Source organism: Xiphias gladius, chromosome 2 (genome assembly GCF_016859285.1).
Source record: "Xiphias gladius isolate SHS-SW01 ecotype Sanya breed wild chromosome 2, ASM1685928v1, whole genome shotgun sequence".
Taxonomy (NCBI): domain Eukaryota; kingdom Metazoa; phylum Chordata; class Actinopteri; order Istiophoriformes; family Xiphiidae; genus Xiphias; species Xiphias gladius.
The window spans coordinates 17,462,545-17,484,317 of NC_053401.1; the positions used below are offsets into that span (position 1 = coordinate 17,462,545).

The 21,773-nt window shown below is 39.5% G+C and overlaps 1 protein-coding gene across 1 annotated transcript in view; it reads left to right on the forward strand.

Annotated features, from left to right (window-relative positions):
- The window catches only part of chst11 (carbohydrate (chondroitin 4) sulfotransferase 11), a 92,212-nt gene that overhangs the window by 54,899 nt on the left and 15,540 nt on the right, over positions 1–21,773 (forward strand). Inside the window, exon 2 of the mRNA XM_040151600.1 lies at positions 15,810–15,895. Within this exon, the coding sequence (XP_040007534.1) occupies positions 15,810–15,895 (86 nt within the window). The remainder of the gene's footprint in view (positions 1–15,809; positions 15,896–21,773) is intronic.

Genomic DNA, 21,773 nt, shown 5'->3' on the forward strand with positions numbered 1-21,773 from the left:
TTAAACAAGAGGTTTTCAACCTTTTAGGCTTGTGTTGTCTTACAAAAAGCAGTGTGTAGTCAGGGTCACATTTCTGATGTCTATAAGTTATTAACAGCTCCACCAAATATCGTTTTTTCCCTCTAAACTTCTCACATATGTGATGAAACCATGAATGTGATGTCACTCGAGGAGTACTATGGGCACAGTTTCACAAATACACATACACATATGCCTTATATTCCCCCCAATCCCGAACAATATCAGAGCAAATCAGAGGCAGAGTAGGGTTGGGTCTTCGCAGAATGCGGGTGGGGAAAAAAAAAAAACAATGCTACACTCATATACACACAGATAGTCCAGCTAAATGTCAAGTACAGTGCGATCAATGAAAATGTTTAGTCGCACTCTGGAGTCCTGAGCTTGCCGTTAAGCCTCAGGGATCAGATACCTCAGTCTGATCCCAGCACGTTTTTGTTCTTCACTCATGTTTGCTTCTATTCACACTCTTTATTGCAGGGTGGAGTGTGGTAAGGTGGAGGGTGTAAGGTATGAAGTATGTGATGGAGTGTGTGTATGGGACTCTCACAGAGCGTATGTGAGGAGGTTCATTGAGTTAATTTCGATCTGTCCAGTCAGCCTGTGTGTATCCAGGCAGGCAGAAGATTCTCCTCCTCTCCTTCAACGTCTCTCTCTACATGCTCATGACCCCCTCATGTGCGTCCGCTCCGGCGCCCCTGTCGGCGCATGTCATGTGACATGGCCTCTCTCTCTCTCTCTCTCTCTCTCTGTGTGTGTGTGTGTGTGTGTGTGTGTGTGTGTGTGTATATATATATATATGTAATATATATATATATATATATATATATATATATGATATGTGTGTCTGTGTGTACCCAGGGGAGAGGCAGACTGTAAACAGTCACCCTTGTTGAGTTCCTGCCATCCATCCATCAAAGCCTTGAGCTCCATTAAGTCAACTGGGCCTCAGCTTCCCTCCCAAGTACTGAAAACAGATATGATGGAGGTCCCACACAAAACTTTATTTTGTTCACTTGTTTATTCTATAACAGCTTTGCAAAAACATCTCTTATTTAACGGCAGTAATGTATCCAGGACTTTCCCTTCCAATAAACAGTTTCTGTGCTGACATACATGTGGCTTGGCAACCGACCACGTGTGTCGTTGGTGTCATGAATGAGCCACAAAACGTTAAGTGAACATTTGTAGTCTTGGTCCCCATGTTAAGGCTACTGGGTATGAATTCCTTTCCTTTTTAGTCAGGGGAATCTTGAGTCAGGCAGTGAGAGGACAGCTATGATTCAGGGTTCCTGGAGGCTTTGGGAATAAGCAGATGTGGAAATGGGTAGGTGACATCATGCACAAGAGTAGATAGAGGATTCCAGATATTTTGTGTTTTTTTTATCCAGGTTTTGAGATATCAATCTTTGAGATTTATGTCTCCACCACAATGCACTGAAAGTGAAAATTGATTTTTTAGTTTGTGATGCTCACAGCTCTGAAAAATAACATTATAATTATTCAACAGCATCATGTCCTTCCACAAACTTGAGCTATTTTGAGAAGTTTTCATTGGAACTACATTCTATCAAAGAAATAGCCTTCATGAAAACAATTGACAGTGAGGTCTGTGGATTATCCAGAGTATCCAGAGTGCACACATTTAATGTAAAATGCAATTCTGTATTGAAAAATTGTATTGTGTTGATGGCAAAAAATCTTAGAGACAGGTATCTCCAACCTGGAAAATAAAACCATTACTATCTGCCAGGCCGGATATCACTAGGCATAAGAGAGAGTATGTTCTGTATTTTTTATTTGGAGTGAACTGACCTTTTAATACTTATTTGATAACATACACTATTTTGACCAACTTTGCCTGCACCTTCGATGCACCATACACTGCTGCTGAACACTGCTGTTTATTTGCAAACGCCTTTATTTGACACCTTCTACCGCCTGACCAGAGGAAGCTCACAACACCATGATGAAAACACATTGATTGCTCATAAACTGTCTGCACGTCCTTTGTCACATATAATGGTAGATTCAATGTATTCTGGCGAGTGGTTTAATGCTTTTTAAGCAAGTCCGCATTTTTTGCTGTGAAATGGTGAAATAAGTATGTCTAAATTACTGTGGATAGCACCACACGTGTGTAGGTGTGGTGCTATCCACAGTACTGAAACGGAGCAGAGGAGATTGATAGATAGACAGAAAACGTTACTTAGTTCAGTTTCTTACCCTGCTTGGTTTCCATTGCTGTTAATAGAATTTTCAGCCCTAATCCCATTTTTACCCCATTGTAGCAATCCACAGACGGAAGGGAAACGACAGGGAAGTGCAGGAGCAGAATGAGAGAGAGGGAGGGAGGGAGAGAGAGAGCTGCAACAATAAAAATAACAGCTGAATCTACATGCCCCCCCCCCCCTGCTAATTTTGAGTAATTTTTTGGCAATGCTCTACTTAATAAATGTAAATAAATAATGCTTTTGTGACATCAATTTTTTTTATTTTTTTTTATTTTTTTTATTTTAACAGCTAGCACCTAAGTATTGTCCAATATGCTGCAGGCGCAGTGGATTTTTGATATGTTCCGTGACTGTTTCTCTCCACCTGACCCAATGGAACAGCACCCTCTCTGTTTTCCAGGACTTCCTGATTTACAAATTAAGCACTGAATATAACACACTAAAGCTACCAAACTCACACAGGAAGACCATCGCTTTGCCCACAGAACAACAATGAAGTTCAATTTTGGCTTTAATAAGTGCTGTCACACTATCAGGTGACCCACCTTGAGACACCTCCTGCTGGCCCAAGCTGGAATACTCTTTCTGAGAAGCCAGGACTCCATAGTCATTCCATGTGATAGTGAGAAACTGGCTATAGCTGCTTGGTTAACCATGGTAATGTGGCACAAAAGAACCACGGTTGTAGAGTTTTTTTGTGTTCAATCAGAAACTCATGTGCAGGCACACTTTGACTCTTGCACACATACCCAATAAAATATCTTCTAAGGCAAATTATATCACTGGTACAGGTGATGGTACAGGTGATGTAAAAACTATATGCTATTTTATTTTTAATATGCTATTTAATTTCTTTCTTCACAACCATTTGGCAGCCCCCGGAAATCAACTTGTGACCCCCTTGGGGGTCAGGACCCACAGGTTGAGAACCACTGCCAAAGGGGGCTGACTTTTTGTCCCCACCACTTTCACAAGTTCAATTTGATTTGGGTATTAAAATCTTTAGTAACAGTGCCATCTACCAGAGATGATCACTCAATCTGTTGGATTCAGTGGAACTAGAGAAACACTTGGTTTTACAGTGGTGTAACAGAGTGGAGGTTCTTCCTCACACACTATTTTTGAAAAGTACTGACAGCAGAGTGCAGAGAGTACACAAACCAACCAAAGTTTAATTTAGGCCTGTCATTAGGTTACTGACAGAATCAACATTGATTAGTGACGGCACCATCTAAAATGAGAAGCTGCAGCTAAATGTTTTCTACACTGCTTTGCTAATGATCGGAGCTTAGTGAATCCTTCCAAATAAGTGTCTGACCTCAGAGTCACTCACTGTTGCGCCGAATTAATATTTCACTTTCACATGGTAATTTTCACTGGCTTATGCAGTGGGATGCTGTACTGTACCACTCAGCTATCTTAAAGGGTAGGAGCTGCGACACGATCAGGCAGAGGTGGACAAAAAAACACAGCAGATCACAGTGATGAAATTATCTGATTTTGATCTGCACTATTATTATATTTATTATCTATTATGCCAAGCCATTGAAATAAGGCTGGATCGACCCTGATATCGGTCCTTAGGATTGGCTTAGGACATTTCTACTTCCTGCTGTGCAATATTGTCCAACTAATGCATCACAGGGTGTAGTAACACAGTGTGTTCCAACACTGCGTTTGACATGGGGTTTGTAAGTGACTGACAAAAGTTGGCACACCTGTAGGAATTGTTTGCATCACCTTTAAAGGCTACAGAAGCTGTAAATTGTTAACCCATTGCTTTCTTTTTTGGCAGTTTACCGCTTACCTTTGTACCATTTAGGGTTATTTACTGGACTTGCACTGCTTACTTTCAGTCAAACTGGAAAAAATGAAAAATGAGGGTGTTCAAAAGCTTTTTTTCTCTTTTATTTCACCTTTATCTTGATTTTTTGAATCCCATTGCTTACATATAGTTTATCAGATAGTGTTTTGTAGTGAGTATGAATATGCTGTTTTCAAGGATTCTTGTCTTATTGTCAGTTTTTTTTCCCATTGTCAGATTTTGTTGTTGTTTGTTTGATACAGTGATATGATGGCCTGCAAAACATGTTATACCATTTTTTAGAAAGAGTGTTTTGTAGTGAGTATGAATATGCTGTTTTCAAGGATTCTTGTCTTATTGTCAGTTTTTTTTCCCATTGTCAGATTTTGTTGTTGTTTGTTTGATACAGTGATATGATGGCCTGCAAAACATGTTATACCATTTTTTAGAAAGTGCAACTTTATCCATCAAAATGTCTTTCTGTTACCAGTATTCAAAGCTGTTTCAGTGTGAATTTTATCATACTGTCAAACTGTGGTATATTGATTGACACTTCTTGTTTCCTTCTGTGCATAGCTGTCAGTCAAAGCTTATCAGATTATGATGAATCAGATTATGATGAATGATACAGAGTGACCATGAAACTGAGTAGAATAGAAATGTAGCTATGAGTAATATTGAATCTTCTCTCTCCTACTGACTCTATCTGTGGGCCTAAGGTGAGGACTGATGAAGCTGGAAATGCTTTTGTATTATCTTCAACATTATTAATCACCTGTATCTTTATTTCTCTGCTCCGCTAGCATTGTTTGTTTAAATCCCAGTTAGGCTGCAGTACTTTAGTTTTGAGCAAGATGATAACCCAACGCACACACCACCGTAAAGAAGTAGTGTACTCAAGAGGCATGATCTGATCCCAAGTGAACAGCTACAGGTGTGAATGCAACTAAAATGTATTGAATTTCTTCTGGGCCACACCGAAGGACCGCCTACTCAACTGGCATCCTCTGCATACGCAGATGTACGTACTAATTCACAAACAAATACGATTCGTACAAATCATGTAAGCTGGCTTTGTCCACGACGTATGAAAATTTCAAAAAGCCCATAGAGATGTATTACAATGTGTGTGTGTGTGTGTGTGTGTGTGTGTGTGTGTGTGTGTGTGTGTGTGTGTGTGTGTGTGTGTGTGTGTGTGTGTGTGTGTGTGTGTGTGTGTGTGTGTGTGTGTGCGTGTGTGTGTCCAGCAGACTAGGCACGGGAAGTGCGTCCCGCCGGCTAAAAACAACCACATATTTGGTCTTTGCAAACAGAACTGATGCACGTCTTTATTTGCATATAGAGCTGGAAGGTGAGAGCCGATCATAAGTGGTCACTCGAGACACGTGAAGACGCATTCTAATGCCAGCGTGCGAACTAACGTACTTAGAGCTGTCCACTTTTTATCGGATCACCCAAGACGCATGTTAATGTCAGGTATGAACAGGGCCTGGATGTACCATTGTGTGTGTTTTCGTGTAAGTTTGTGTGTGTGTGTGTGTGTGTTGGCTGATGTGGGTGGCACAGTGTGAAGTGCATCTCTACCATCTCCCACTGTGAAGGTAAGATTAGAGACATATTAATCCTCCTCCAGCGGACCATAATCCTTTGCTGATAGATGGCAGCAGATGTTGTCCGTGATCGCAGGCCCAGACTGTACATTTGAAGGAGTAGGCCTGCTGTTTAAAGAGTGCCTTGTGTGTAATCAAACTCTGAGAAAATATAGTGCAGAGTAATATTTACTCACTGCAGTGTGTTTGCATAGTAACTTACAGGCTTGACTACTGACTTGAATCAACAACTCTGACAGTCTTAAAAAAAAAACAGGCATTATGAGGTTCACCAAATGGGTGTTTACTGAACTGCAAGGTGTTTCATCTATTTTGTACAATCGCTGTTTGTCTCACTTTTTCTAATATGTGTCAAGTCAGGTCAGAGACTGAATTTCTCAAACTGCTTAAAGGGATATTTTGTACTTACTGGATGTCAAAGATGAAACTAAAAATGTGCCACTTTTACTCCTACTCACAAACTTAAACCTACATTAACTGATGTTTGGCCACAAACACAGGCTGTAAACATAAAACTGGCCAACTGTGTTAGCTGTGTGTACACAGTTTTCCTTATAATAAGGACCTCTAAATTGAGTTGGTTTTTTCACAACAGTCTGGTTGTTTGACTTTCTTACCCTGTTGAATTTCATTGTAGCAAAGTTCAGGGAGAACACTGGATTTGTGTGCTTTTTTTTGCTGATTGCATCACCTGTTTCATTCTTTCTTTACATCCACTGAATTATTCACCAGCTGACTAGTCATATCCAGTCATGTACATGCAGGTGCACAACATGTTCATTATAATATAAACATCTCTGTGTAAAGTCATTAAAATGTTTGACAAAACTACAAAAATAAGACCCGAATTGAATTATCCCTGAACATTTCACTTTTTGACTACTTTTCACTTTTTTTTGTACTCTGGCTTTTTAGAGAATCCCTCAGTGTAATTTTCAGAACTTAATAAATTCAGGTCATACACTAACAAACAATAAACAAACGGATGGTCATATCTCTCTTTATAAAAGGAAAAGGACAAAAAACATAACTTAATATAAGAAGAGATGCACAATGTGCAGTACAAATGGCACACACTTTATTCTGAGCACTCTTATGTTTCTGCTAATGATTTACAGCCTTGGTTTCCTACAGTCTTGTTTTTTGGTAGAGGCAGCTTTGGGTGGTGCTCTCACCGGGATGTCACTGGGTACAATGTGGCTTAATTTAGAGGAGCTGTGTTTTGGGAAGCAGCGTTGGGAGCAATACGTTTTACTAGGAAGCGCTTTAAGTGTTCTCTTTGGTTTTTAGTGGATGACAGAGGGGCCAGGTTGTTGTATTGAGCTGGAAGCGTCCCAGCTTCTCTCCAGCTGCTTTTAAAGGGACTAATAAAGATGAAATCGAAGTTTTTCGGAGCATTTTCTGTAGCGGGATGAAGCATTACAGCCAGAGGAGGGGGAGGGAGGCGAGATGATCAGGGAGGAGGAGTGGGGTAGAGGGAGAGGATGCTAAATGGAGTTCTTTTAAGTTTTGTCTCAATAACTCAGAATGTAAAAGTAAAAGTATTCAGAGTTCATATTCAGTATTCATATTTGCAAATTCCAATTTTAAATTGTGAAGCAAAAGACAAAAACAATAACTGAACAATTTTTATATTTGCAAACAAAAGTTGTGATCGCGTGTAGCATAATGTTGAGGAATCAATAAAAACTATAAAATTATGAAATAGATGACCAAATGGACAGTTGTTGTCTGAAAGGTAAATGGAATTGCTAAACCTGTTCCTAGAGCTTATCTTGCAACAAAAAAAGATAACTAATACAACCACGTGACAATACTATGCAGTAAAGACATCCAAACATGAACAGCTAAGAAATAAGTTAAATCTGTCACACTGTGAAAGATCACCAAAAAAAGAGTGTTATAGCCTAACGTGTGTTGAGGATGTGTTAATGTTTTCAAATGTTCAGCCTTCTTGGATGTTAATGTACATAAATCATGAACTGTTGGATACTGTTGAACATTACTCAGAAGATACTAGATGCTTGATTAAAGCCTGTGAAGCACAATGACCATAGAGGTCTATGATCATGTCAATGTTTATGAAATATTCTTGATCATGAACTCTTTATTATCTCAGTGTTTAATCACTAAAACAAACACTAGTTGTTTTTTATAAAGTAAATCTTATAAAAAGTATAACCAACTAAAACTAAATTGTCTTCACTTTTTGTAAACGCAAATCTGCAATAACTGATTTTTTTGTCGTCTTGTTTTCAGCAGAAACAAGTAATGAACACAACACTGACATATGGTAAATGTGCTATCAAACAGTTGCTTATTTATCCAGCACTGAAGAGCGTAACGGGATCATTCATTAGGAATGGTGTTTGTGACCACCTGATGAATTTAAATCCAATATTCACTCTCTTTAAGCTCTGTTCTTGGTCTCTACCAACTCCTGAGGGAAATATCTGACTCTTTAGCTGCTTAATTCTCCACTATGTTCACCAGCTGCTCTCAAACTGTGTCGGTCTCCTGTTACTGCTGAGCAGGTAGTGGACAGTGCCTTTTTACAACTTTTTCTTTGAAAACAGCTCCTGATGCGGCCAAAAAAGACGCTATGAGAGCAGTTAGACTGAACCAGAACAGTAAAGTTGTCCGGACAGATAAACAATCTGTCGAAACTCACTATAAAGCCTCAAAAAGCCGCGGGGAGCTGCAGATTCAGTTGATAATTCTCTGTAGGTTCATCATTACTACTACAAAATATTTACAGAATATAAGTTAAAGTCAATTTAAACAAGTAAATGTTACTAAAACTTCTTCTGGCTGCAAAATGAACCCTGATCCAATCATCTAAACATAATTTCTTTTAGATGTGTTTTTACTCAATTGGCTGTTGCAGAAGTTTTTCAAGTGCCTCTAGTAAAAGGCAACAACTATGACTGACTACATACGGACTCTAGAAAAATCACTTAGATCTCAGGTGTGATTGGTTTCAACAGCACATTTTCTACCCTTATCAGGTCAAAGTTCACTGATTTGAAATTTGCCCTGCATGGCACCTGCCTTTCTATCACACATGATCCCATCATGATCCTGTAAAGGGGTGGCTTCTCATAGAAAATTAAAGGGAAGCAGCATCTTTACCGAGCTCAGTATGTTCTGTCTGTACCCCCAGACTACAGGGAAGTCAGTGAGAAAATAGTATGTTTGTACAGTCAGCTGGGGTGTCAGCCAATCACACTCTGCTATAGTGGCCGTACCTTGTTTTTCCCATTCGTCCTCTAACATGCCTTCCTCCCCTTGCTGAAATGCTGGATTTTCTGGCTCTAGTAACTTTCCGTGGAAGTGTAAGGGCATTGGGGTTCAATTTCAGCACCTATGTTACTCTTCTAAAGCCACATGGTCTTGCATTATTGAACATACTCGGCTGGCTGTAGCATCAAAAATGTACATGTTCATGAGAACATGTATAGGGCTAACTTTCAAAGCTGACAGTCCACAACACTGGCCTCATACTCATTGTAACACTTGAGCCTATTAGCACATCGTTATGAGTGTGTTTGTTTGTGTGTACTTGGCAGTAGTGCACTGTCAATACCTGTCAGCACTGACTAAATGAAAAGATTCTGCTTTCCCATGGACTTACCTGATTCCAGCCCTCAGAAATCAAGCCAGCTGATGCAATTGAGAGGATGGTGAAAGGTAGCAATTTCCATGGTTACAGCTCACCTCTGACCAACCAATGAGACAGGTGTTGGCGGGGGACTTTGGGGGGACCTCATGTTCCTGTTGACTGGGGTGGTGTAGACTGATTATGCACCGAGCTCTGTAAGCGTGAGATGTGTGATTTCTTTTTTCAGGGTGTACTTGGGGGGTGGGTCGGATTGGCAGAGATGGGCTGGTTGTTTTCTGCTCTCTCGCGATGCCGCCATTACCAGAGTAGCAGTCTTGAATTGAATGCACTGAACTGACAGTGGAATTTGGTGATTTAGGGTTTATTCCAGTCATAAATACCCAAGCTTTCAACCTGATTTATTTTGGCATCTGTCATCATTATCAGCAGGCTCTCTGGTACAAGCAGATAAATATCACCAAAGCTCTCTGACCCATCAGTGCCACGTGGTGCAGTCACACACACTCTCACCTCATTGCCTTGAGCCCCACCTCAAGCCTGTGTATATCTGTGTATATATATATATATATATTTCTGAGTGAGCGAGCCTAAAAAAGCAAATATTCCATGATTGTATTATTGCAAAGCAAACTCTCGTCCTCTGAGAATACAGTGAGTGCCTATATTCATTGTCCACAATAAGATGGAGGGCTGAACTGCATTATTAAAGACCAGCTATAGCAACAAGGTTATCAATCACGCTCTTTTGTGTGGTTAATCATGCATGTACAGGAGTGTGTGTGTGTGTGTGTGTGTGTGTGTGTGTGTGTGAGAGAGTGTATTGAGAGTATAAAGGCATCCCTTGCCTCCCTTTATCCTCCCCTCGGCATTTGAAGGTCACGGCTGTCTGTTGGGGCTCGTTTCACTAACAAGCGCTCAGCCCACTCCCCGGGGCCCTGTCAATGGATTTAGTTTGGGCCAATAGGAGGGATTAGAGTTCACATACAGGGATACTGGGTATGTCTGCGGTCAGCGTCAACTTCAGCCCACTCCATTCTTCAATTTTTAACCAGGATTTTAAAAAATAAACAGCTTGCTTACTAATGTGAATCCTATGCTTTGATGATCTTCTGATGTTTGAGATGAGGATGAGAGTAAGAGAAGATGAGTCTTTTAACCACTGCAGCAGAAAAAGCAAGCTATAATTCATAAATTATATTAGATTAACATCCAGACAATCACAGACATTCTCATAATGCGGATATTGTATGTACTGGCTACAAAGCAGAGACAGATTTATGTGTTTGTAGTCAACTGATTTGTAAATTTATAGTTCATTGCTTGACCAGGTGTGTAGTTGTAAATGAAGATTCTGACATTATCAGCTTTACAGATGTGCAAATTTGGTCTTTTTTGTGGTCATTTTGTGTTTCTCTGTGGTTCTTTTACGCCTCAGTGGCCTTTTTGCATCTTTTTGTAGGCATTTGTGTCTCTGTAGTTGTTTTGCGTCTCTTTGTGGTCCTTTTTCTCTCTCAGTAGTCATGTTGCATCACTTTGTGGTTGTTTTACATCTCTGTAGTCTTCTTGCATCTCTTTGTTGTTGCTTTATGTCTCTTTGTGGTCTTTTTGCATCTCTTAGTGTCCTTTTTTTAAGCACTGATTACCCACATGTTTGGAGATACAGTATTTAGAAAACTACTGATAACTGCAACTGTACATAATCAGTTTTTACATTTCTATATATTTTTATTACTAGGGCAGTGTCTGTCAAGCTGGAGCATGACCTTTGATGATGTCACTGATGTGTTTCAATTCAAAAGAAGACATGTTTACCATGGTAACAGCAAGTGCCTTTCAAAATAAATGGAGGAATCTCTGTTGATTTTCTAAAGAAGTGCTAATTCAAAAAAACTGGACAGTCTGAAGTCGATTGGATGAGTGGTTGCTGAGAAAATAGAAAGTACAGACAGACAAACAGACAGAGATTTTTCCATTTATTAGCAGGATTTTTTCATGCGAATCATGCACGACATTAATTTGTTTTTAAATTATGACTGCACCCATGTTTATAGCTAGGATCTTAGTTTTAGACCAACTGGGCACCTTTCAGTTCATGGTTGTCGCCTTAACCCCTCAGCCACAGAGATGCCCGTACATTTCTTCAAGTGGTTGGATTTTTCATACTTTGTAGTTCAATTTTATTTTCTAAAAGGTTTTTTTTATTTTTATAAAGCAGTTCTTTCTAGGAACTTCCTTCAATTCAACAATTCAACATAGCTAATCTCTACTGTACAATAAATGTTTCAGATATTTGTCTGTATTTTCCATACTGAGAGCCAAAGTAAAAGAGGAACTTCGGTTAGAGGCTCAAGTGGAACAGCAGCTAGCAGGAGTGACATCAGGACTTGGGCTCTCAATTATGTGTAGGATTATGTAGCCCGGGTAAGTTATTGCAAAATTATGGGCCCATACAATACAGCATCATGAAGGTCTAATTGCTGGTTCAGAGCCCCATCTATGCTTCATGAGAAATACTATGTCTGAAAATACATTAGACATTAGGATATAAAAAAAGTTTTTTAACTGTATAATTTACACTCCCATATGTTAAACCCCCAGTTCTCAGAGTAAATACCAATCACAAAACATCAGTGTCCTAATGTCCTTGTTGAAATTATAGCCACCTCTTCACAATTTTGTATAATCAGAATATTTAATAAAATGTCCAAAGTTAATGAACAACAACAACATAAAATGCTTTCATATAGTGAAAGAAAAAAAAAATAGAGACAAAAATGTATGCTTGACACAATTATTTGCACCCTTTTGATGAAATTTAAGTTAGTTCCTCAAACAAAATAAAAAATAAATACGACTCACCTGTGCTTAATTCTCAGGGTTCACATGACCTGAATTAACCAATGAATCATGGTTTTACTGCATAAAAAGGTGCTGATTGCTTCAAGTTTCTTTTCACAATGGGGAAGACAAGAGAGCTGTCTGAGAACATGAGAAATGCTATTATCAAAAAACATAACAGTTCCAAAGGCTACAAGACAATCAGCGAGGATCTTGAAATCCCTGTTCAAACAGTTCGTAATGTTATCAAGACGTCTGACAGTCATAAAACTGTTAAGATGCTTCCAGGGTGTGGTGCTAAGAAGAAACTCAATGAGAAAAGTCTGCAAAGGTTGATGGGGATTGTGGAAAAAACACCACACAAGACATCTAAAGAGCTCCGTCACACACTAAGCCAACTAGGGCTCCATGCACAAAGGCCAAGAAGGACACCCCTATTGAAAGAAAGGCACAAAAAAGAGAGGGTAATGTTTGCAAAAACTTTCATAGATAAGCCACAGTCTTTCTGGGATAATCTTCTATGGACAGATGAAATCAAAGTAGAGCTCTTTGTGAATGCAGCGCATCAGTTTTTTTTATAGGCGACGAAATGAAACCCGAAAGGAAAAGAATACCCAATCAGTAAAACATAGTGGAGGTTCTATCATGCTGTGGGGCTGCTTTGCTGCCCCTGGTACGGGAAGTATTGAATGTATCAAAGGAATGATGAAATTGGGAGATTACCAAGGCATTTTAGAGCAAAATGTTACCCAGTGTCAGAAAACTAGGTTTGAGGCAAGGGTCTTGGGTCTTTCAGTCGGACAACCCAAAGCACACATCCAGCAGCACAAAAGATTGATTGAAAAGGAAAAGATGGACTGTTTTAAACAGGCCAGCAATGAGTCCTGACCTAAATGCCATTGAAAACCTTTGGAGTTGAGATCTGCCATTGCAAAAAGGAATCCTGCAAAGCTTGAGCGCATATCAATGGAAGAGTGGCAGGAACTACCGGCAGACAAGTGCAAGAAGCTTCTAGATGGCTACAAGAAATGTTTAGAGGTTGTAATTGTTGGTTCTGCCACCAAACATTAGTGAAGGGTGCCAGTAATTGTGTTTGGTATACATTGGGTTTTTAATTTTTCACTATTATGCAAGTTTTTATTTATTTTTTTTATTTTCTGTTGTTCAGTAACCTTGGATATTTTCTTAAAATATTTTGATTTTACAAAGTTGGTTAATTTGCATTTATTTCTGAAGATATTCTAAATTCGGTACTTAAAAGTCAGGGGTGCCAATAATTTCAACCAGGACTGTAAAAGGTTGCTATGTCACTGGCTGCTACTATTATTTTCATCATTGTTCATCTGTTGATTATTTTCTAGCCTAGACAATGTCAGAAAATAGTGAAAATTATCCATCAGAATTTCCCAGAGTCCAGGGTAACATCTTTCAAATTAGTTGTTTTGTCCAACCAGCAGTCCATAACCCAAAGATACTCAGTTTACAATGATATAGCAGCAAATCCCCACATTTGAGAAGTTTGAACCACCAATATTATTTATATTGTTGTATTATCTTAATTACTCGTGATGCAAATACAAACATGCAAACATTGTAACTGGACTGGCAAGGTTTACTGATGGAAATGTATAGAAATGTATGCAAAAATCTGTTATTGCCATCTGTCCTGATGGCAGTAACATGAACATGAGACAGATGACGTGTGGAATAAACGGACTCCTTAGTGCTTCATTTTCTTTCCTTTCAATCCTGTTTCGTCCTACAACACTTTTCCATCCAGAATAATTGGAGAGAGTGTGTTGGCGGGGAATTGATGTACCAGCTGCTCCCACTGAGCCGCAGCCAGAAGCAACTTCTCTTTATCGAGTTGTGTAAAGAGCTGAGATCCAGCCAAACAAACGCTGAACTGTGGCTTTGCCCTTGGCATATAGTCACTGCTCTCATTATTTATCCCTTTAGCTTTCTGCCTCCTACTCACAGCAGTTGGTCATTTAAAGTGATGGTTCCCAGAGTGGCGTCCTTGAGGAGGTGTCCAGGGCGTCCACAAAAAACAAAGAGTAGTGAGATTTCACTCTTGAATCAATCACAAGAATTTAGCACAGTGAAGGAGACACTCCTGTAATTATAGGACTTATCTGTCTACCTTTAGAAAAAGACGACAAAACTGTTCTTGAATGGGCTCACTAGATTACAGACCCTTATGAAACTGAGTTGGCAGGTCAGTGGTGCAGCTATATGCGGGTTCTTCTCAGGTTGGAGGATCTGAAATCTGTTAAGAGGAAAGGGGACATAGCCAGAGGCCAAATGAAAATCATTACCTGCTGTAGTTGGACACATTTGGCCTCCTTTTCCATATATCATATATGTATATCCAAAAGAATCACAATTTCTCAACAATTTTGCTCCTTTAAAGCGAGGCTATGTAACTTTTAGAAGAAGATATGACAAATGAAGAGTTGAATTCGTAAAAAAATAATACACACCCTTATTCAAATCAATAAACTCAGGTTTGCTGCTATATATGTACTTGGTCTGGTATGACCAGTAGGTAATTGTGGCTAATATTAGTTACTCTTTGCTAACTTTAGATAGATACTGCTGTGTAAATGTCTCTTTTCTATTTTTTGTTACTGTTGCACTACATTTTAACATGTCACAGATTAACATTTCACTGGTTTTATCACAAAAATAAAATAGGATGAAAACACACTGACACGTTATACTTCACCATGAGGCATGGTGCGCATGGCCACTTCCCATATCTCAACTACTCATTGCACAGACTTGTGCATCAAGCAAGCTGATTTGTCAAACCAACTCCTGTTGAAGAGGTTTAGAAATGGAAAACAAAAACAAACGTAAACATACTACACATAAGTGCATTAGAAATGCCAAACGAACGTATACAAGTGATCCAATGCATGATCAACTAAGTGTTGTCCATTTCACTATGTTTTGCCAGGCCTGCCCAGCCAGAAGACTTTGAGATAACATCACACACATAGAATAGCCTGTCTAGGGTGTGGGAATGAATAAAACTATTAAGCCTTCATGTTTTAAAAATGAATTACACAAAGACTAATAAGTTATAAGTAATTAGTTTTACAGACAATACTTTTATATAGGTGGTCTATGGGTAAAAAGCTTTTTAGGCCACATGGGATTTTTTCTTTTGCAGTACCACAGTTGGCCACTGGGATAAACTTTCAGCAATACCCAGCTCAATTAATAAACGCATGTTGTGTGCCATTTACCTCATTTTCAGTTGGATTACCTAAAGCAACTGATAAAAGGGAATCATGGGAAATGAAGGAGAATTCGGTGTGCCATTATCCTGCCATTACCACTTGTGGCCATGGTGGATGCTTTTCAGCAAAATTTATATAGCTTTAACAGTAAGAGGTGTTTATGAAATTTGGTAATATTAATAGACTAGAATTAGGTCACATGTCTCAACAAAGATATTATGCTAACAGGGTAACAACAGAAAGCTAAATTCCAGTAAAAGAAGTTTAGGTTTTTCTGACAAAAGAGGGAGAGAGTGTGTTTTCTTGAGCGTGGGAGTCCTTAGCAAGAAAGGTTTTAAGTGATCCCCCTCCACTAGTCTGTCTTCCTTATTTCTCTTTTTGATTGGGTTGGTTGGTTTGAAAGTCCTCAGTTCTTATTGTTGTCTCATTTTGCAGGCATGCGGAGGAACCCCTTCATGGTGGACAGCTGTTGTAGGAAAGGGTCCCGCAACGCCCTGCAGGAGCTCTACAACCCCACACAGGTAGGAGGCTAGCGTGCTCACATAACTGCTCTCTCTTTATGTATCTCTCTTTCGACCATCATCTGTTCCTATTTTTGCTGTCCTCACCCAGCTGTCAGAGGTTTGACCCAACAAGGCCCTCTGAAGCACTGACCCAAGCTGGCTTCAGTTTAGTAGTTTTTTTTACGATTGCCTGTGTGCAAGCCTGTTTTTTAGCTTTCTAGTTTTTTAGCCCCCCCCCCCCCCCCCCCCCTTTTCCTAAACAGGGATTGTTGCTCAGTCTCTACTGACCAGAACATGGGCAGCAATGCCTAGTTGTCAACCTGGAAGTGAAAGCAATCTGAGTGTCCCCCCCTTCACACTGACTGTCCCAACTCCAGAGGACTGCATTAGCATAATGACCATCAATCTTGTGTAGTCAGGGAACGTTAGAGGCCCAATGTGATAAAGCCATCTTCATTCTTTAAGGAATGATAGCGCAGGGGACAAAAAAGTAGGGAAGTTTTGCTGAACTCTAAGAAATTATCTCTCTCAAGGAAAAACAGGAAAGAACAAAGTACTAAAGTAAAGCCTCAGCGGTAGTATTCTTACTTGTCTATATGAAGAGCAGAACTATTATTGCGCTGCCAATGTCATTTCAGGTCAGTGAAGCCTCACTTCATTTAACATTTCATAATTTAGATATAAAGAGTTTCACGAGATGGCAACCATCTCAGAACATGACACCTACTATAAATACATGATTTTCGTGCATTAAATTACAGTCTAATATGGGTGTCAGTTTAAATGGCTCTTCTTTTCATTGGTCAGTTTACAGTGAAGAGAGACTGTGGGAGGATGGCAGAATGAGATGGTGGTGGTCACAAGGGTCTTAGCCTGCTTAGCTAGCAAGATGCCCTCTGTTTTAGGGATGATTTCCTACCATCTAGGCAGCCATTTGTTTTAAGGGTAAAAAGAAGCTTTAAAGGTATTATATTTATCATTATCTTGTAGGTAAATCAGATTTGATGTTGTTGTTGTCAAAAAAATATGATTTGTTGTTGTTGTCTGACAGTCATTTCTAACTTTAAAGCCCCCAAGAATTTCTACGTAATTACAGCTTTGTTTCAAGTGTCAATTAATGTATTTATTAACATCATTATTATTAAAGACTCGAAAAATAGATAAAATGTATTATTATATTAATATTATCATATGGTCTATTAAAAAAAATTGATCCTACCACTATGAGTTTCCAAGGTCTGAAATTCACAAACACTGCAAATAAGGGCTTTGAAAGAAAACTATGGTTAATTGAAACTTTGAGAAGAAGAGCAAGACAGGATGTTCTCCTGTCTCGCTCTTCTTCTCAGGACACTGCTGGAGGTGATTCTATCACAGTGATGGATTGGATAGTTTCTGTTTCTCTTCTGTTCTGTCAACACTGTTCTCCTAACTATCTATCACTCACTGTCTGCCTGCTTCTTTCTTCTGCAACTAAACCTGGCCTCAGACCTCCAACTGTCCTTCATTCCTTGCGCTCTGCTTTTTCTGTCCTTAACTGTTTCATCTTGCTTCCCTCTTTCTCACATTCACTCTCTACTGGCATCTTTTTCTCTAGGGGCCATCTATCACTGTGCAGCTTTTAAAAGGATCGCTTTTGTGGCTGCAGCGATCCCCTGGGCGCTGCAGCAAAAGTGGGCTCATTGCTCACTGCTCCTATTGTGTGCTTGTATGTGTTCCCTGCTCACAGATGTGTGAAATGCAGAGGTCAAATTCTTCTGTGTGTAAAAAACATACTTGGCCAATAAAGTATTATTATTATTATTATTGAGTGGTTTTCTGGGCAGCTAATATTAGACAAGGTGCATATTCATAAGATTCGCTGCAAATTCATTTTCCATGGAATATTTTTCTACACGTTCTTTCTGTGAAGTCCCATTACATATATTTGTGTGCCTGGGGGTTGTTACTGAAGCTAGAGTAAACTTTAGCAGGGTGTTTGGGGCCAGTGGTCAAGACAGAGCTGTTCCTTTGTGTGTGTGTGTGTGTGTGTGTGTGTGTGTGTGTGTGTGTGTGTGTGTGTGTGTGTGTGTGTGTGTGTGTGTGTTTGTGTGTGTGTGTTTGTGTGTTTTTGTGTTTTTGTGGGTGTGGGTGAGTGTGTGTGTTTTCTTGAACCCCTGTCCTTGAAAGAAGCTGCTGGACTAGTAAACAGTTAGAGTTAGAACATTTTTGCTATGGACGCTTAGTCAGGGCCCCTTTTGGGTCACTTTTTATTGCACTGGGTACCCCTTTAGCGTAATTTTTCCACATGCAGGGTAGTCCAATAGGTGAGCTGTCTTCCAAAAATTACATTTCTATACAACTAAATTGTAACAGCGAATCCATTTTGTACAAAACATAATTGCGATCAGAGTGTTTCTTGTTAACATAATGAGTATATGTTGTTAATTTACGTATTTTGCAAGTTGCAAATACATTGATACTGAATATATCAGTAAAATGTTCACAGACATTTTTGTTTTCCACCAAAACATCCAGTCTTTCAGTAAATTATCCACTTGTAGTGACTATTAAACTTTTTTATGGTTATGTTTACACTCTCACAGCACTTGGTTAAGGTTAGGAAAAGATTGTGGTCTGGTTTAATACAGAAAAAGTTCACAGTGACTTCAGACGCAACATGGTTATTTATATTTGACCAAAACCACGATCTTCCACTAAACTTAACCAAGTGCTTCTGTTGCCTAAACCACAGACCGAACTCTGGATGTGAACCCCCGTCTCTGGTGTGACAGTCGTGCGCTTTGTACGCCAGCCATCCACCCCAAACAACTCCTTGCAACTCCAATGCCATTAATAAATGTAACGCTTCATTCATGCTGTACTGTACCCTGCAAGTTCAAAAAATTATGCTAAAAAGATACTCAGTGTGTAAAAAAATGACGCCATAGGGGCCCTGACCAAGCGTCCATATGTGACGAGATTGGACTGAGGATGTGTTGTCCTAAAGGCCTGACATCACAGTGAGATTGGCAGGTGTGGTAACAACATGTCCGTACAGAGACCACAACCAAAACCTGATCATATCTTCCAACCTGTGCTGTAGCCAGAGACCAGATGGATTAACTGTCATCAAGAAATAATCCTGCTCAACAGAAACATCTAATCCACTCCTAAATTGTACATTTCTGTTCATGTGTAGCTCAGTCTTTATGCTAAGCCAGGCTAACAACATCCTGACTCTGGCTGTGTAATTAACACACAGACATGAGCCCTCATTTTAAGGCTAACCCCAACCCTAACCCATTAAATAAAATAATACTATTCATTTTGTTAGTTAATCACATATATGATGGACGATGTGCTTTCTTCCAAAGATCAGTGTCAATGTTCTGCCTACAGACTGACAGAAACAGAACCCGTTCGTTTAAAAATCCTTGTGTGTACAAGAATGATTGTCCTAAGACATGTCATCAGAGAATCATCACACTCTATGTAGCCACGCCTCACACAGATATTTACTCTCCACTCCTCTGTTGCATTTTTTAAATTTACTGGGAAGGAGGGTACCACTAGATTTGGAGGATGGATTTACTCTTTTTTTTGCTCAGAGGAAACTTGACTATCTACGATGCCATGGCAACTGGGCTACTTCATCTGCTGATGATAATTGTAATGCTTGTTCAACAGTCATTTTGAAGGGTTTTTGAAAGCACTGAAAAAAACTGAAAATGTTGCCCTGCCGAAAGGAACTCCTGGCCAGGAAACTCTTAGAGGGGTTAATTTTGGCAATGGCAAATTACCTGGTTTGTCATTTTGTTAGAGGAGTTGTTGTGAAATAAAGATCCCCAATCACAGTGTCATGTTCCTTCCAATGTTTATTTGGGTTTGGGTCGCCTTGGCAGCAGGCTAAAAAAAGTAGCACACACATCCCTCTCCCCAGCCACCTCTTCCAATTCTTCCTAAGGGATTCCAAATTTTCTGGTTCTGTCCAAGGTTCTGCCCACATTCAGATATGCCCAGAATACCTCCACAGAAAGGCTTCCAGGAGGCATCCTGGTCGGATGCTGAAACACCTTTTCTGGGCCATTTCAATGTGTTTTACTTGCAGCTCCCTTGCAGTGTCCCTGTGAACAAAACATATTTTGGCCACTTAAATCCATTCCTCATTCTGTCAGTCATTAGCAAGAGCTCATCGTCATAAGGCCTGAAAAGTAGAAAGACCAGTAAATCGAGAGACTCTGCAATTAGTCCCAGGTTGGATGGTAACAACTGTGTTCATCCAGGAAAGGACCAAAATTTCTACAAATTAAAATTTGAGGAAGATGAACATGTCATCAGTCCAAATTTGACAGCCAGGAGTTATCATTAGAAATAATTTAAACATGCTCTGAATATTAATCATTCTGTGAAGAGGGGTCATTTTTGCCTTTCATGAAAGAATGTATTCAGTGAGGGAAGTGTCTGCACTTGTCTGTGCCACTAGATAATACCTGTCTGGATTGTTTCAACAGCTGCAGATATCCTACTAACCCCACAATCCCATCACATTAGTCGAGTGTGTGTGTGTGTGTGTGTGTGTGTGTGTGTGTGTGTGTGTGTGTGTGTGTGTGTGTGTGTGTGTGTGTGTGTGTGTGTGTGTGTGTGTGTGTGTGTGTGTGGGTGTGTGTGTGTGTGTGTGTTTTCTCACACTTCCTCTCCCACCCTATCTGGGGGCACCTTGGGCCAGATTATGCAGGCACACAGCAGCAGACACTGGCATGGACTTGAAAGAGCTTTCGCACCTTTCACCCACAACAAAGAAGCCAAAGCAGCTGTCTGAGTTTTGCTCTGCTGTAAACCCATCAGACCAGAGCACAGCCATACACTGTAGGTATAAGTTCAAGCTGTATGTATGTGTGGAAATCATTCTGGTTTTGAAGACAAAGGAATTTAGAGGAGGAGGCTTTACCCGTTTTGTCTATCTCTGGAGGCTGCATATGAACAGGGCTGAAGAAAGGAGGTGAAAGGAGAGGGACAAAGGGATTTAGAGGAGATGAGCACTCTGTTTTGCTCTCCGAGAAGATAAATTGTGCAGAGAGAAGAGACTGTACAGCACAGAAGGCCACAGAGAAAATGGATAAACAAGATTTTTAGTTTCATTATGATCATAGGAGAATTATTTCATGATCTTGACATTACAAACATATTTTCCGGAAATCACAAAATAATTTCTTTGCAGGACTACAAATAATATGCACAGTTAAAATCTGGTTCAAATCCACCTGGAGACCTTTGTTGAATGTCAAACCCTCTCTTCTCAGAAGACATTAGGCTCATCATTTTTCTTACCAATTATCCCAAAAAATTTACAGATTTTTTAGGGTTTTAATATATTTTTCCCTGGATTTTATGTCTACATTTATCTAACATTTGCTGTTTTTCCTTCTGCAAGAGAAGCTGTTCTCTGCAGTTTACAACACACACAGTCCTCTTGTGATGCTGATAGCTAAGGAAATGCTTCAGCATGCATAGGGAAGTTAACAGAAAATGAGGGGGAAATGTAAATGAAATGCTGATTAAGTATCTCAGAGAAGTAATAACAAAATATATACACTACACAATACACTATAACTAATTAAACAACATGTTAGTACACTGTAAATCATTATAAGTTTGTTCATCTTAGAAACCTAAGTTCCCATCCTGCCTTAAAAATTGTGAGTTAACTGAACTAAAAGTTAAATAGTTAAGTTAAATATTTAAATAGTTGGTTCATCGTCATTTTATGAGTTTTGAAAATGTAAAACTGAGTTAAGTTCATTAAACTTAAAGTTTAGAAAGTAGTCACGCAGACAGTCAATACAGTAAAATTTACTTTCCTTTTATTTTTCTCACTTTAAAGAGTCAGTTCCTCATTTGAAGAAGTTACAGCTGC